Here is a 16,877-nt window from a genome sequence, read left to right on the forward strand (position 1 = left end):
ATGTAAACCAAGGAAGGCAAATACAGGTGGAAAATGAGAGCAACAAAATTTTGTACAGTAGAAAGCAGATGCCAGAGAGTAACTATGACTTAGCTGACCGGGTAAAGCCAAATCATAAGCAACTAGTAGGGAAAACCAGAAAACCACTCAACTGACATCAAAGAACCACACCAAGCAACTCAGTACTTATATATATCACATAACTTTGGAAGTGGGTATGCAGGTAGGGCTAAACATAGGAGAAACGTTTTAAACTCTCTACAGCAGGGTGAATGCCCCCTTCCACCTTCTCCCACAGGCTCTAAACTTCATCAAGAGGGTAACACATGGCAAGGAGTACTATTAAAAAAACACAGATTAAGTCAATGCAGACAAAACAAATTATTCCAACGGCAGCCTTCTGTCTGCACTAGGCTCTTAAGACACTAACAGACAGGTGTAGGCCCTACAGGGAGGAGACTAGAAAAACAGTCCCTGGAGAATCTAAACAAACTCAACAGAAAAGGCCCACAGGGGCTGATGAAGGAACTCCCCACCCCTAGAGAAATGGCCGCCCACACTGTCCCTCACGAAAGCCCACATCCAACAACCTACTGCCACAGGCAGTTAACCTTTTAGTGTCAAGTGGGCAGCCTGGAATCACCAGACATTTGAGGAAAACATCTAACATGAAAGATGGAAAAGGAAGGGAGGAAAAATCTCTTAAGTTGATACGCATAAATATTTCCTCAGAATCTTAGAAGGAAACCTAAGAAAAGACAACATACCCAAATTTCTGCTATGCCAATTCAATTGTTTTCATTATTTTCATGTTCTCATCCACTCTGTAGCTCTCGCTATAATGCTTGAATGTCTTTGCCTTACAGGAAAGTGAACTATTACAGACTATAGTCCCAGCCTACGCCATCCAAGCAGCTCTGAGCAACTCAGGGTATATCCTTACACTATCCTTATACCAAGTGTCTGGGTCCATTCACACAATCCTTGTGCAAGGGTGCTTGAAACACAGGTTTCAAATGAGATGGCCACTAATGGCAAATCCAACGAACTACTATACGGATTCTACTTAAAAGGTTAGCCATTTCTAAAAGGAAATCTTAGCCAAAAAGCATGACTTCCCAACTACACACTGAGCTCCAAATAGGATTTCCTAGGAGGAGAAACCGGAAACACCACTAACCATGATGGTTCCTGGAGCTGACTCCGATGTACTCACAGAGCTTTGGTATGCGCTCCTTTCATGCACAGAACTCTGGTCGTAGGAGGAAGATGTTGTTACGGGACTAGTGGAGCTCAGCGATGAGCTGGTCAGACTGGAGGAGGTAATGACTGAAGTTGTGTGGGTGGAGTTCTGCACTGCACTGGTCACTGCTAGGGAGGTATTCAAAGAGTCACTACAAAGAATACAAGACATGAGACATAAATTTGTGTCACTTTACAGGTTTTCATGGAGTGATTTCATCTCTTTATTGTCATATTCTAAATTAAATAAACATATCTGTAACTACAAATTTACACTACTGCATTATTTATTTAGTTGTTAATTCTTCTCGTGCAGGATCCAATCCAGGATCATCTGCATTACTTTTTATTTTTTTGTAACATCTTTATTGTAATTGCTTTACAATGGTGTTAGTTTCTGCTGTATAACAAAGTGAATCAGCTATACATATACACATATATCCCCACATCTCCTCCCGCTTGCGTTTCTCTCCCACCCTCCCTATCCCACCCCTCTGGGTGGTCACAAAGCACGGAGCTGATCGTCCTGTGCTATGCAGCTGCTTCCCACTAACTATCTGTTTTACATTTGGTAGTATATATAAGTCCATGCCACTCTCTCACTCCGTCCCAGCTTCTTACCTGTCCCCCTCCCCGGGTCCTCAAGTCCATTCTCTACATCTGTGTCTTTATTCCTGTCCTGCCCCTAGGTTCTGAAGAACGTTTGTAGATTTTTTGATGATGGCCATTCTGATCAGTGTGAAGTGATACCTCATTGTGGTTTTGATTTGCATTTCTCTAATGATTAGTGATGTTGAGCATCCTTTCATGTGTTTGTTGGCAATCTGTATCTTCTTTGGAGAAATGTCTATTTAGGTCTTACACCCATTTTTGCATTGGGTTGTTGGCTCTTTTGACATTGAGCTGCATGAGCTGCTTCTAAATTTTGGAGGTTAATCCTGTCAGTTGCTTCATTGGCAAATATCTTCTCCCATTCTGAGGGTTGTCTTTTCGTCTTGTTTATGGTTTCCCTTGTTGTGCAAAAGCTTTCAAGTTTCATTAGGTCCCATGTGTTTATTTTCGTTTTTATTTCCATTTCTCTAGGAGGTGGATCAAATAGGATCTTGCTGTGATTTATGTCAGAGTGTTCTAACTATGTTTTCCTCTGAGTTTTATAGTGTCCAGTCCTACATTTAGGTCTCTAATCCATTTTGAGTTTACTTTTGTATATGGTGTTAGGAAGTGTTCTAATTTCATTCCTTTTACATGTAGCTGTCCAGTTTTCCCAGCACCACTTACTGAAGAGGCTGTCTTTTCTCCACTGTATATTCTTGCTTCCTTTGTCATAAATTAGGTGACCATATGTGCGTGGGTTTATCTCTGGGCTTTCTACCCTGTTCCACTGATCCATATTTCTGTTTTTGTGCCAGTACCATACTGTCTTGATTATTGCAGATTTGTAGTATAGTCTAAAGTCAGGGAGCCTGATTCCTCCAGCTCCGTTTTTCCTTCTCAAGATTGCTTTGGGGGGCTTCCCTGGTGGCACAATGGTTGGGAATCCGCCTGTCAATGCAGGGGACACAGGTTAGAGCCCTGGTCTGGGAAGATCCCACATGCCGCAGAGCAACTAAGCCCGTGCACCAGAACTACTGAGCCTGCACTCTAGAGCCCGCGAGCCACAACTACTGAGCCCACACGTCACAACTACTGAAGCCCGTACACCTGGAGCCTGTGCTCTGTGACAGGAGAGGCCGCCGCAACGAGAAGCCTGTGCACCGCAATGAAGAGTGGCCCCCATTCATTGCAACTAGAGAAAGCCTGCACGCAGGAACGAAGACCCAATGCAGCCAAAAACAAATAAATAAATTTATTTAAAAAAAAAAAAAGATTGCTTTGGCTATTCGGGGTCTTTTGCATTTCCATAAACATTGTAAAATTTTTTGTTTCTAGTTCTATGAAAAACGCCATTGGTAGCTTGATAGGGATTGCACTGAATCTGTAGATTGCTTTGGGTAGTAGAGTCATTTTCACAATGTTGAGTCTTCTAATCCAAGAACATGGTATATCTCTCCATCTGTCTGTATCATCTTTAATTTCTTTCATCATTGTCTTATAGTTTTCTGCATACAGGTCTTTTGTCTCCTCAGGAAGTTTATTCCTAGATATTTTATTCTTTTTGTTGCAAAGGTAAATGGGGTTGTTTCCCTAATTTGTCTTTCAGATTTTTTGTCGTTAGTGTATAAGAACGCAAGAGATTTCTGTGCATTAATTTTGTATCCTGCTACTTTACCAAATTCATTGATTAGCTCTAGTAGTTTTCTGGTGGTATCTTTAGGATTCTCACGTGTAGTATCATGTCATCTGCAAACAGTGGCAGTTTTACTTCTTCTTTTCTGATTTGGAATCCTTTTATTTCTTTTTCTTCTTCTCTGACTGCTGTGACTAAAACTTCCAAAACTATGTTGAATAACAGCAGTGAGAGTGGGCAACCTTGTCTTGTTCCTGATCATAGAGGATATGGTTTCAGTTTTTCACCACTGAGAACGATGTTGGCTGTGGGTTTGTAATATATGGCCTTTATTATGTTGAGGTAGGTTCCCTCTATGCCCATTCTCTGGACAGTTTTTATCATAAATGGGTGTTGAATTTTGTCAAAAGCTTTCTCTGCATCTATTGAGATGATCATATGGTTTTTCTCCTTCAGTTTGTTAATATGGTGTACCACGTTGACTGATTTGTGTATATTGAAGAAACCATGCATTCCTGGGATAAACCCTGCTTGATCATGGTGTATGATGCTTTTAATATGCTGTTGGATTCTGTTTGCTAGTATTTTGTTGAGGATTTTTGCGTCTATGTTCATCACTGATATTGGCCTATAGTTTTCTTCCTTTGTGACATCTTTGTCTGGTTTTGGTATCGGGGTGATGGTGGCCTCCCAGAATGAGTTTGGGAGTATTCCTCCCTCTGCTCTATTTTGGAAGAGTTTGAGAAGGATAGGTGTTAGCTCTTCTCTAAATGTTTGATAGAATTCACCTGTGAAGCCATCTGGTCCTGGGATTTTGTTTGTTGGAAGATTTTTAATCACAGTTACTACTGCATTATTTAAATGATGCAACTGAAAATTCAAAAGAACCACCCCTCCCCCCCTCCCAAATTAGACCCACCTAATTTAACTGACAGGCAGGGTGACATCTTTAAGGATCCTTATGAATCTTTACGGAATCCAGATATTGTGAGTCCATCCTTAGAAAAGGGAACTCAAGCAATTATCAGATTTTGGCTCTAGAAAGTAAAAAATTTAATAAAATAGAATCTAAAATCTGGGATTCTCTATTTATAAAATATTCCACTGAAAGAAAATAAGTGTTGACAAAGATGTATAGAAACTGCATCCCTCATAAACTACTGGTAGGAATGTAAATGCTGCAGCCTCTGTGGGAAACGTTTGACAGTTCCTCAAGTGGTTAAATATGAGTTACCATATGATCCAGCAATTCCTAGGTATATATACAAAAGAAATTAAAGCACACAAAAATTTTAACTGAATTTTCACACAGCATGATTTATAATAGCCAAAAAGTGGATGCAACCAAATGTCCATAAACTAATAAATGAATAAACAAAATGTGATGTATCTGCAAAATGAAATATTATTTGGAAACAAAATGCATACACACTATAACATGGATGGCCCTTGAAAACACTATGCTAAGTGAAAGAAGTCAGATACAAAAGGCCACTTACTGCATTTTTTTCTAGTTATGTGCAGTGTCCAGAACAGGCAAATTCAGAGACAGATTACTGGTTTCCAGGGGATGGGGGAGGGGGGAAATTGGAAGTGACTGCTAATAGGCACAGGATTTCTTTTTAGGGTGATGGAAGAAATGTTCTGTAATTAGATACTGGTGATGACGGCACAAACCCATCACTACAGGGTGTCTTTTCTCCACCAGGTGATTTCTTAGGCTCTATTTTGTTTTACTTTGCAAAGGACTTAATTCAGTCAAAACCAGAGAGAGAAGTAGGAAGTTGTATACCTTAAAGATTTCGAATACAAGCTAATGGGAATCTGGCTACTATTTTCACTGCTTGCAGCTGATCCAAATTCAGAGAGAGAAGGTTCTGATCCAAATTCCAAGGCGCCAAACTGGACATTTAATCCTGTGACATCTGCTGAACCAGGCATTTCCACTGCAGAAGCTGGGATCTGAAAAAGCAAAACCATGATGTCAGCAACAGAGGTCAGAGATTCCAAGTCCCAAGGCCTACAAAGCTAACAAGCACTGGGTTCCCAAGGTATTGCGGGCAGGCCTGAGGAACAAGGAGTGAAAGGCTGAAAGGAAGGAAAAAGGAAGATGATTTTTTTTTTTAAAGAGAGAGAAAGGAACAGAGCAAAGAAAAATTAAAAAGTTAACAGGACAAAAAAAAAAAAGTTAACAGGACAATGGTCAGTGCCACCAACTGCTTCTTTGAGCAAAGAGAGGGGGGAGGATTGTGGTGAAGGATGAGTGAAGAAGAGGGGCCTCTAATGAAAGCATTACCTGGTCAACGAACCACTCATCCTCTGTCTACAAAACACAGCTAAATACGTAAGAACAGCAGGTCCTGAGTTAAATACACAAGACCATCAGATTTCCTGAGCCAGACCTGTAATTTGAATGCACAGTCCCTGTCTCTTAGCACAAACCCATTCCCTCTATATTAGCCCAGTTGCTCAGAAATGACTGAGTCCTCATAAAGCAGTAAACTATGTACTTGAAAATACCACAGGAACTAAGTGTTAAAATACGTCCATCTTTGGGACTGCGACTTCACGATGGAAGACCCACCTTAGAAGCTGGAGGTATTCGCCGCTTAGAGAGTTTGATGTGTTTAGGCTGTGGCTGGTGAGCAGACACGGCGATGTTTTCGACAGTCATGCTGGGAAGCTGCAGAAGTTTGTTCACAGTGGAGGTACTGCTGTCTCTGGGTGCTGACTCTCGGAGTTTCACCTGGGAAGGAAAGGACTCCAACCCAGGAGGAGGAACAGTGACTGCCTGAGTCTGCTGCTGCTGTCGTTGGCTCAGTTGGCTAAGAACAGGGGATGGCTCAGGCTGAGATTTGAAGTCTAAGAAGGCGGGGGGGTGGGGGGCAACAATCAATCATTTAGGCACATGAGCTCACAGCTCCCTCTTCCACCAGCACGGATGCTGAAGGGTTGCTGTCATCGCTAGTTTCTCCCAACCGTCTTCTAGCTGAATCCCAAACGTGGTGTGTGCGTGTGTCTATAATGTTTAACAACTGGTATATGATAGATTGAAAAGAACACCTGAATGGGTTTGTAGCTAATGTCTTATGCAGAGAGGAGATTCAGTTTATGCTAAAGCATATGGGGTGGGGAATAGGTGTTTTATATTAACTTCTGAAAACTATTTTATTGATTTTTTTTTCAGGAAGTAACATATGTGATATTACAAAATCTAAAAGGTACAAAAATACACATGAATGTGATGTGAATACAGATCACCCTTCCACCCCATCCCCAAATTTGATCCACAGAAGCAGACACAGTATCCAGTTTCTTGAATATCTTCAGATATACTGTTTCAGTATATATACATAGAGACACACACACACACACACATATATCTTGCTTCCTCGCAAACCATTTAGTTTTCAGAGACTGTTCCACATTAACGTATAAGGTGCTACTTCATTTTTATGATTACAAAGTAATCCATCATACATAGGTATTGATTTTTAAAACCAGTACTGTACTAATAAACTTTTAGGTTTTCCAATCTCTTGCTATGAAAAACAATGCTGCAATGAATATATTTCTATGTAAGACATTTTGGTCAAGTGCAAGTATATCTGTAGGATCAATTGCTAAAATACAGCTGCTGGTTCAAAGAGTGACTATATTTTAAATTTTGACAAACACTTCAAAATTCCTATCCATAGACAGAACACAAACTTTTTAACATACTGTAATACCACACTTTTATCCTTCCTAGTTTGATTGGTGGAAAAATGGCAGAAAAGACACAAATTAAAATAAGTTTCAGGGCTTCCCTGGTGGCTCAGTGGTTGAGGATCCGCCTGCCAGTGCAGGGGACACGGGTTCGAGCCCTGGTCCGGGAAGAACCCACATGCCGCGGAGCAACTAAGCCCGTGCACCACAACTACTGAGCCCGTGCGCCGCAACAAGAGAGGCCACCGCAATGAGAAGCCGGCGCACCGCAACAAAGAGCAGCCCCCGCTCGCCGCAACTAGAGAAAGCCCACACGCAGCAACGAAGGCCCAACGCAGCCAAAAATAAATACATTTCTTTTAAAAAATGATATGTTTGGCTAAAAATCATTGCATACACTTAAGTTTTCTTTGCCTATGAACTCTGTCCATACCCTCTCTTGACCATTTTTTTACTTCGTTGTTGGTCTCCTTGATTTTTAGTTAGTTTTTATATTAAGGAAGTTAGCCCTTTGCCTATGATACAAATTTTTTTTTCATAGGTTGTCTCCCTTTTCATTTGATTATGGTGTTTCCTATCATATCTAGAAAGGTCTACCTCACACAGAGTATATAAAAATCTTCCCATGTTTTTCTCTATTATTGTTCTAGATTCATTATTTATGTTTGGGTATTTCACTCATTTGGCACTTTGCTGAAGAGTGGGAGTTAGGGATCCAACTTCATTTTCCAGCCAGTTACCAAACAGAAATAAACCATCTTTCCACCATTGAGTTGAAATGCTACCTCTGTCATATAGGATAGAGGTTGGCAATCCTTTTCTGAAAAGGACAAGACAGTAAATATTTTAGGCTCTGAAGGCCATCTGTTAGCAAATTCTCAACTCTGCCTTTGTAGATTGAAAGTAGTTACAGGAAAAACAGAAATGAATGGCTGTGGCTGTGTTCCTATAAAAGTGTACTTACACAAATGGTGGCAAATCCAGTTGAAGGTTTGCCATCCCATGACTTAGTATATTTCCATCATAGATGAATCTATTTTTGGCTTGATATTAGAGGCATGTACAAAGAAGACAGGCTTTTAAAGAATATGGGAATAGCACGCTCAAATCTAAAAACTCACACCACTCATCTGTTAAGTGTGCAGAAAAAAGTTAACATACATAGGAGGCCTATAGCTGCCATCAGAAATGCCAGCTTGCAGATGGGCTCTCAGCTTCTGTCTGGGAACAGGGAATTTTGGTATGTTCTAGACAAAGGATGCCTACACTCTAACTGATAAAAGGGATTCTCTGCTCCTCGATTATTTGTACAATGTGGTTTATGTTGAATACTTGCTTTCCTTCTGGGATTCTACAATTTTGGTTTGTACTGGGTGGAGGGTGCCCATGTAACCAAGTCCCCCAGTAAAAACCTTGGGCACTGAATCTTTAGTGAATTCCTTGGTAGACACGACTTCAAACCTAGAGTAGTCTCAGGTACTTCCGTAACAGTAAACCATTTCATTCAGCAGAGAAATGTGCTTCCATGTCTCTCAATACACCCTAAACATAAACCAGACAGCTGACCCTATGGTTAAAGTAACCCCCTGCTATTGTGGCATGTGTGTGTTGGTGGGAAATGGTGGTTTAATGTCAAAAAGTCTATGGGAGTACAGCTTAGAAAACATCCAACTTACACATGATGCCTTTAAATTATAAACCACAGACATTAAGGCTTGACCAAATCATGGTGGATACATGCATGTGTTAGAATCAGAACGCAACCAGAGGATATGATTTAAGGTGTTGTCCACATTCCACCTTCTTATTCTAATAAAGCTCAAAAAATCTGTCTAGGCATTTATTCAAAGTGTTGTTTCCTTATATTTGCATGAATATTTCCATGTTTTTGCACATCTCTTCAAGGTATGTACTTACTACTAATACTAATATTAACAAATAAATGCAGGTATTTATACAATGCCAAGCTGACTGATTTAACTCAGCAACTCTGCAGAAGTTCTACTAAAAAAGAAATATGTCTGGTCAAATCCACATTAGTGTGCAAAAGTCAACCTGCTCTGCTAATGTTCGGCATGTCCTCACTAGGGGCAAACCACCACACTTACCAAAATACACTTACCAAAATGACTAAGGACTGAGGACTGGGATGCTGAGGGCTTGAGGTCCCAAGAAGAAGCGGTTGTGGGAGGACCTGTATTATTCTGCTGTGAACTTGGGGTGGTGGTAAACTGGCCCAAACTTGGAGCTTCCAACTGGTCCAAAATCTGGGAGCTGGTGATGTTTGCCATTTTGGAAGGTGCGAGCTCTCCAAATCCTGAACCAAGGACGGATGACTTTAAAGGGAAAGAAAAGCAAAAGTCCTCAGCGATACAGAATTTCTACAACAGGCTCTAAAACACGCCATGTATTTTCACAAGGATTTAAAAAATTATAACCTAAAACATTCTGAATTAGTAAAAATCATCTGAGTGAATACTACATGAAAACATTACAAGATCTGACTACATAAATCCAACAGTCCTTCCTGATTCTGATATAAGAGGTTAGAGGGGGGCTTCCCTGGTGGTGCAGTGGTTAAGAATCCACCTGCCAATGCAGGGGACACGCGTTCGATCCCTGGTCCGGGAAGATCCCACACACCGTGGAACAACTAAGCCTGTGAGCCACAACTACTGAGCCCACGTGCCACAACTACTGAAGCCCGCGTACCTAGAGCCCATGCTCCACAACAAGAAAAGCCCGTGCATTGCAACGAAGAGTAGCCCCCGCTCACGGCAACTAGAGAAAGCCCGTGCGCAGCAACGAAGACCCAACGCAGCCAAAAATAAATAAATAAATAATTTTTAAAAAGAGGTTAGAGGGAAGGGGAATATTTGCCCTAGACTTTAAGAAACTGATTTTTATTTAAAAAGTGATGTCACAAGTTCACAAACACAATACTACTTTTTTTTTAAGTAAAGAGAAATACCATGAATAAAATGACAGAGACAAGCCTGAAAAACAAAATACAGTCTTTAACTTTTTAATGTTTTTAATAGGTTTAGTCACAGAGAGATCAGCCATCGGGTCACCCGGCAAGATCAGACGCAGGTCACAGTACTTACTTAAACGTTTGTATTCTAAAATCAGATATGAATTACATAGGTGGTATTTGTGTATTGAGCAGATTCCCTAGACACTGCTGTGTTTATTTCAAGGTGTTTAGATGACTAACTACACCAAATACGCTCCCAATGTGAATGAAAGCCTATGACTAGACAACATACAGTTGCAGATCAACTGCATTTTTACTTATCACGATCATTCAGTTTCTGGAAAGGTTAAGTCCTTTGTCAAAAATAACTTTGCAGGGACTTCCCTGGCATTCCAGTGGTTAAGATTCTATGCTTCCACTACAGGGGGGCACAGGTTTGATCCCTGGTTGGGGAACTAAGATCCCACATGCCGTGTAGTGTGGTCAATAAATAAATAAGTAAACAAGCAAACATTAAAAAAATTTTTTTAAAAACCCTTTCCATAACCATCTTAAAGGTTAAAAATAGAAATGATTTGCATTTCATCAAGAGGTCAGATCTAGAGAGCAGAATTATTTCTGCTATCAATTCCCAAAGGCATGGACTATCTATCCCAGTTGTTCTAAAGATATCCAAATTCTCCAAAACTAGGCTGTCGGCAATTATTGCACATCAAACACAGAATCTGCTTCTATTAGAAAGCTGTGCTAACATTACCTATTGCTACTCCTGATTCTGTGCTCATGCTGCCCGCTACACTACTCTTATGTTGCTATAAATCCGCCAAAACCCAGCTCAAGCCTACTTGCTCAATAAAGGCTTCTTGGATGATGCTTCTATTCTTTCTCTGTTTTCTTACCTAATCGCTATCCTGTTTCAGCATTTAATCTTAACGCACTTGCTGTGTGTTTCACAACACGATGACATCACTGCATCAATGACTAGCACCTTGCTTTCAGTAACGCTTAGCACAGGACTTTAATTCCACCTACGCATTTCGATCAATGGGGGCAGTTTACAAATGTGTCTGTTGGTACACTTGCGCACATGCACTCACATATACATAAGCACACACAAGTGCCCAAGCCCAAAGATTCTGACTGGTCTTGTGTAGAATCTGGTATAATTTTATTATTATTATCATTATTAATGTTGCTATTAACTAAAGTTTTCCAATGATTATAAAAGTATAGTAGGGTTGGAACTTCCCTGGTAGTCCAGTGGTATAAGAATTCGCCTTCCAATGCAGGGGACACTTAATTCCTGGTTGCGGAACTAAGATCCCACATGCTGTGGGGCAACTAAGCCTGCGCGCTCTAGAGCCCACACGTCACAACTAGAGAAAAGCCCGTGCACTGCAATGAAAGATGCTGCATGCTGCAATGAAGATCCCGTGTGCCGCAGCTCAGACCCAATGTAGCCAAATAAATATTTTTTTTTTAAAAAAAAATACAGTAGGGTTGAGAACCACTGCTCTAATATGCTAAACAAACAATTCTTACTCCAGTTTCTCAAGATGTTGTCCACAACAAAAAGCAACATACCTAGGGGATGCTGTAAAAAACAGAAAGAAAATCAAAAACTCAACTCACGTCTTATCTACGCTCTCAGTGGCCTGACTATGATTCCAGCAAGTCAGCAAGGACATCACATCAGTATACCAGTGGCAGATGGAGGAAAGAAATTGGATGGTTCAATCAAACTCAGGGGTATTACTGGGCCCTCTCAAAACAGAGACAGCACCCTGCCTTGGGCCTGTCCGACTTCAAGCACTGATACCCTCTCAAACACTATCAACAATGGCACTAAAAATGTCAAGTTCCCAAGCCAGTTATACTTGACATGACATGACTATGTAGAGTAGAAGACAGCAATGAAAAGTTTACATATTCAATTCTCCAATTTTTTAGGGAACAGCAAAGGATTTTGAGTCAAGTGGGAGAGGGTGATTATCATATATCGTATTCATAAGAAATTCCATTTCAACTGTAGATTTCAGGTAGGACACAGCAAAGAATGAACCAAAGTAATTGTCACTAGGGAAAGCTGTGGATCTGTGTTTATAGTCCTTCCAACCTCCCCTCTGCCAACTCAGAACTGCCCACACTTGGATAGGGACTTGAGTTCACCATTCTGCAGCTACATTCTTTCACGTTCTATGCTCTTTTATTCCCATCACCTATCTTCATATGCTTCACTAAAGGTTCCTGAACTTCTTTCTGATGGGAGTTTAATTCTTATGGGAGCCAGAGTCATATATGCAGCAACAGATGACACTGTTCCATTGAAAACGCATTTAAATTTTTAAGGGCCTCTACTACATATTTTTTTGGAATAACAAATAAAAATGAAAAAAAGATAAGAACCTAGGCAGACCTAGAAAAAACTGTTCCTGCATATTAGCAAGCCAATACTCACAAACATTAGCATTTAAGTAAACTGGAAAACAAATGAAAATTTAACATCTTAAGTACAGAGACAGACTTTGAAACAAAATCCAAGAAAAAAAAATCATTAGTAAGAAGGATGCCTAACTAAATGATTATAACTAAACTAATTCATAATTCAATGAATCATAAAGAAGTATTTTTATCTTCATCCAGAAAACTCAGTAGTTGAATTCCACATGGCATCATCAGATATGTGCTTGGAAATTATAACATCATTGTTTTCTGGACTGAGATCTAGTGTAGAAACTTTTATATGTAAAAAATAACCATAAGGCATGTGTCATTCTAGAATACATTTGCTCATGGGTACATTCCTTAAAATCCCATACTGAAATAAAAGTGAGTTACCAGACTCTGAGGTGGATAGGGATTGACAGCAGTGGAGCTGCCAGTCCCTTGTGCCATCTGACTGTTGTGCTGAGAATTTGTGAAGACAAGGGCTTGGCCAAAGCCCTGCTGTTGGGAAGTTTCAAAGGAGTTGACTTCTGAGGCTTGACTGTGAGGAACAGGCTTCTGGAGCAAGGCTACCAGATCAACACTAAGCAGACAAAAAACAAATGAAGAATGAGTCACAGGCAAATCTCACCAAAAAAATGAATTTGAGAAGGGAGTCAATATTAAGTAATAAGTTCATGCTAAAAATAATCCCAGTGATGAAAACCCTTGGAAACTGGAGTTTAAGGGAGCCAAAAGCAGGGAATCAATCATCCGCCACACACTCCTCCTCCCCAAAAAGGCATACCAAGCCACAGAGAGTGAAACAGGGCTTTGCAGAGAAGAGAAACGAAAAGGTGCATTAAGATGTTTCCACAGAAATGGCACAATGACAAATGATTTAAAAACCTGGAGCAACTGAGTACACTTAAACAGTTCTCTCAAGTTTGGCTTGTTTCCTTTAGAATATTTGGCTCCCTTTACCACTTGAAACCAGTTTCTCTTAAACTTCCCTAAAGGAGAGTGAATCCATATTTTTGAGGAATGAGGACCAAAGCCGTACTAGACCACTGAAGCAGTCTGACATTTATCATAAATATTCCTATAAGTTCTGCATTCTATCCAATAATATATTTACATTTATATAAATCTCATATAATTTCTCTCTTAAATATTTAGGAAAAAATGCACAATGTATTAACAAATACTCTGTTAACTAGGATTCTTATAATGTCCCCAGAAAGACAGAGATCCAAATTTGAGAATCATGGTCTTAAAACCTGAAAGCATGAGGAAGAAGTGATCTTCCAAGTAATATACTACTTGACATGGGAATGAGCCACTAATTTCTCCACAGGATGACCTAACATGATAATTTGCTCCATTAAATCTTTTTAAAGGCCAGTTCCCAGGCAGTTCTCCTAACGGAAACTCTCACCATGCCAGTGAGGCAGATTCTGGAAGGTCAAATAATTCAAAACTCACTTGTGATGTATAGCAAAGTTCCTAGGCCGAAGTTTCTCTCCTTATCCACTACCAACTCTCATGTTCCCATAACCGGATTGAAGTTATGGGATCTAGTATTTTGGACCCCAAGTTAATGTTCTAACTTATGACAGCCTAATTCTAGGGATACAAATCCATGGTGGTTATATTACATATGACCCATCTTAAAAGTTCCATTACTAAAAAAACCAGAACCAAGTTCGATTCCAAAAGATTGATAAGACATATGCATGAAAAACAGTCCAGCACTGTCTTCTGAAAAATAACCATTGAAAAGGTCCATTTCTTATTTTTTAAATGAAAACGATCCTATCAAATTCATTGAGTAATAAATACAATGCAGAAGTTATATCCGTTTAAGGAGAAATTCTGAGCAATTCACAGAATATATTGCAAGACATAACCTTTGATCATTTTTACTTCCCTATAATGAAGTCTTATAACCATCACATTTAGCAAGAGATTGAGCATGTTGGGCTCAAAACTGTCTTCAATGCTCAGATGTCATATATATCAAGTCTCTCATCCTTCTAGATCACTGCATTTTGAAACCATAATCAAAGGTTTTTAGGATGCAAATAAATGCTTTTCAATAATTCAATTCTGCACACATTCTAACAACGTTTCTATTACCCCAAAAGCTCCTTCCTTTTCTGTAATCCATGAAATCAGTAGATTAAAACTAGTAGAACCCATATAAAATGAGAAGTTTGTACTACCCTGAGATCTAAATAAATGGTATTATATGAAGAAACCAAAGGATAGTTCTGTTAAGTTTATTTGTCAAAAACAGTATGCTTACAAAAGTAAAAAAAAGAACCATTAAATAGATTTAACATTATCTCTGTCACAAATTCTAACACAAACATAATCGCTATTTTAATTCATCACTGATCACAACAAATTAGGAAATGATGGAGGCTCTGTCAGCTCACCAAGTAAGTTAGGGATAAAATAAAAGTCTCACACAAAAAGGAGAAAAAACAGAAAGAGAGTCAAGAAAAGGGTAAAAATAGAAAGAGATCTGAGGAAGAAAACAACTCTCCTGAGGCAAGAAATTTCAATTATGCTTTGACTGAAAAACAAAAGGTGGGGGAAAGCGTTTACCTTTGCCCAGGTGTGACAAGGTGCTCTGCTGCAGCAGATGAGGAAGTGAAGACCTTTGTTTCAGAAAGCTGTTATGAAAGGATTAAAAATATTTTAATCTTATTTTCATCTTTATTTTAATCAAAATGTATCAAATTCCTGACAATTTTTAGTCACTGGTACTCTTATTCTAGTTCACCCAAAAGGTGGTCAAAGGAAAAGAAATATACAAGTGATTATGGCACATAATTTTCTTATGGTGAAGATAAATCTAGATTGATAATCTCACAAAAGAATTCCACATCAGCGAAACAAGAAAGTGAAGTAGTAAAGCCAGACCCTTGTGCCATAGTTCAAGTCCCAGTTTCACTATTCTACTTCACATTATATAAAATGAGAACACCAATAAAAACCACCACTAATGTTACTATAAACTCCAAAAAGGAGTAGGAAAGTTTGAAAAGGCAAAATAATTGACGTTCTCTTTCCCCAAACACAGATGGTTTTAGTATTTTGTTTATTAGTAATAGGTTTACTAGTCATAGATTTCCTTACTGTTTTTATCAAAATAATTTTATTGAGGTATAACACATACAATAACTGTGAATATTCAAACCGAATAACTGAATGAGTTGTGTCATATGTATACTCCATGAGACCATCACCAAATCAAGACAATGAACGTATCTATTACCCTAAAAGTTTGCTCCTGTCCCTGTGTAATCAATTCCTCGAGCACTCACTTTCGTCCCCAGGCAACCACTGGTATTTTTTCTGTCACTACAGATTAGGCTGTATTTTCCAGAATTTTGAGTGGAATTTTTTAAAACATACAGTCTTTTTTGTCTGACTTTTTTGACTCAATATAATTGTGTTGAGATTCATGCATATTGTTTTAAGGTGCTTTTAAGGCACACAGGATAACATTTCTTGAAACCTCAATTGACATTGTTGAAAGGCAGACTCTTTTTATGTTTCCAAAGTGGGGCATGGGCTTTTAAAGGCCGATTTTGTTGATCTAATGACATAATGTGAAAAATTAATGAAAATGCTATTCGAAGACTGCTGTAATTCTTAACAATGCTAAATGTCTCAGAACTCTGAAACCCAGCATAAAATCAGACTTCCTAAGACACTGATATTAAGGCAGGGGCAGAGCAGACAGTAGATGTTCATTCTCCATAAAAACAAAAGTGCTGAACTGATTATACTGTTTCAACAAGAAAGGCTTATGCTATGCTGCACCCTAATCCAAGGTAGTATCTTAAGAATTCTAAGGAATCCATTTTTGCCTTAAAGAATCTTACAAATTAAATTAAGACAAAGAGAGAAGCAATTAAGGAGTAATTCTATTAAAAGTAACAATAGAGTAGATTTAAAGCCTTGAAAATATTAAGTTCAAGGAAAATGAGAACTACATTTATCACTGAAATCCTATCTAACCTGGTAGAGTACAGAAAATTGCAGTTTTCTTCTCCTAAGCTCTAGAAGGAATTTAGGATTTGCGTTTTAAATTACTCACCTTTCAATCACCATTACTTTGTATATGTCAGAAAACTTTGAAGTAATTTTGATATTTCCTGAGAAAAGAAGATGCCCAAATTCCCTACTGTAATTCTTTTCAGTAATTATATTGTGATTCAATATGGTCTATACAGCAGAATATTACTGTCTATATGTGTGTACATTTGAACTACTTGTTAGCAG

The 16,877-nt window shown here is 39.0% G+C and overlaps 1 protein-coding gene and 1 non-coding gene across 4 annotated transcripts in view; both read right to left on the minus strand.

The window, feature by feature from the left end:
- The window catches only part of UBAP2 (ubiquitin associated protein 2), an 86,344-nt gene that overhangs the window by 16,138 nt on the left and 53,329 nt on the right, over positions 1–16,877 (minus strand). For all 3 annotated transcript variants that reach the window (XM_024753822.1, XM_024753824.1, XM_024753823.1), the window contains exons 10-15: positions 15,192–15,259; positions 12,993–13,182; positions 9,300–9,513; positions 6,054–6,331; positions 5,262–5,431; positions 1,181–1,394 (exon numbers count right to left, since the gene is read on the minus strand). In XM_024753822.1, coding sequence (XP_024609590.1) covers positions 1,181–1,394; positions 5,262–5,431; positions 6,054–6,331; positions 9,300–9,513; positions 12,993–13,182; positions 15,192–15,259 — 1,134 coding nt within the window. The remainder of the gene's footprint in view (positions 1–1,180; positions 1,395–5,261; positions 5,432–6,053; positions 6,332–9,299; positions 9,514–12,992; positions 13,183–15,191; positions 15,260–16,877) is intronic.
- Positions 12,792–12,872, minus strand: LOC112405486 (small nucleolar RNA SNORD121A). Its single transcript, XR_003004341.1, has one exon. It is a non-coding gene; the product is annotated as a small nucleolar RNA SNORD121A (small nucleolar RNA).

This window comes from Neophocaena asiaeorientalis, unplaced genomic scaffold (genome assembly GCF_003031525.2).
Source record: "Neophocaena asiaeorientalis asiaeorientalis breed wild unplaced genomic scaffold, Neophocaena_asiaeorientalis_V1.1 scaffold220, whole genome shotgun sequence".
Classification (NCBI taxonomy): Eukaryota; Metazoa; Chordata; class Mammalia; order Artiodactyla; family Phocoenidae; genus Neophocaena; species Neophocaena asiaeorientalis.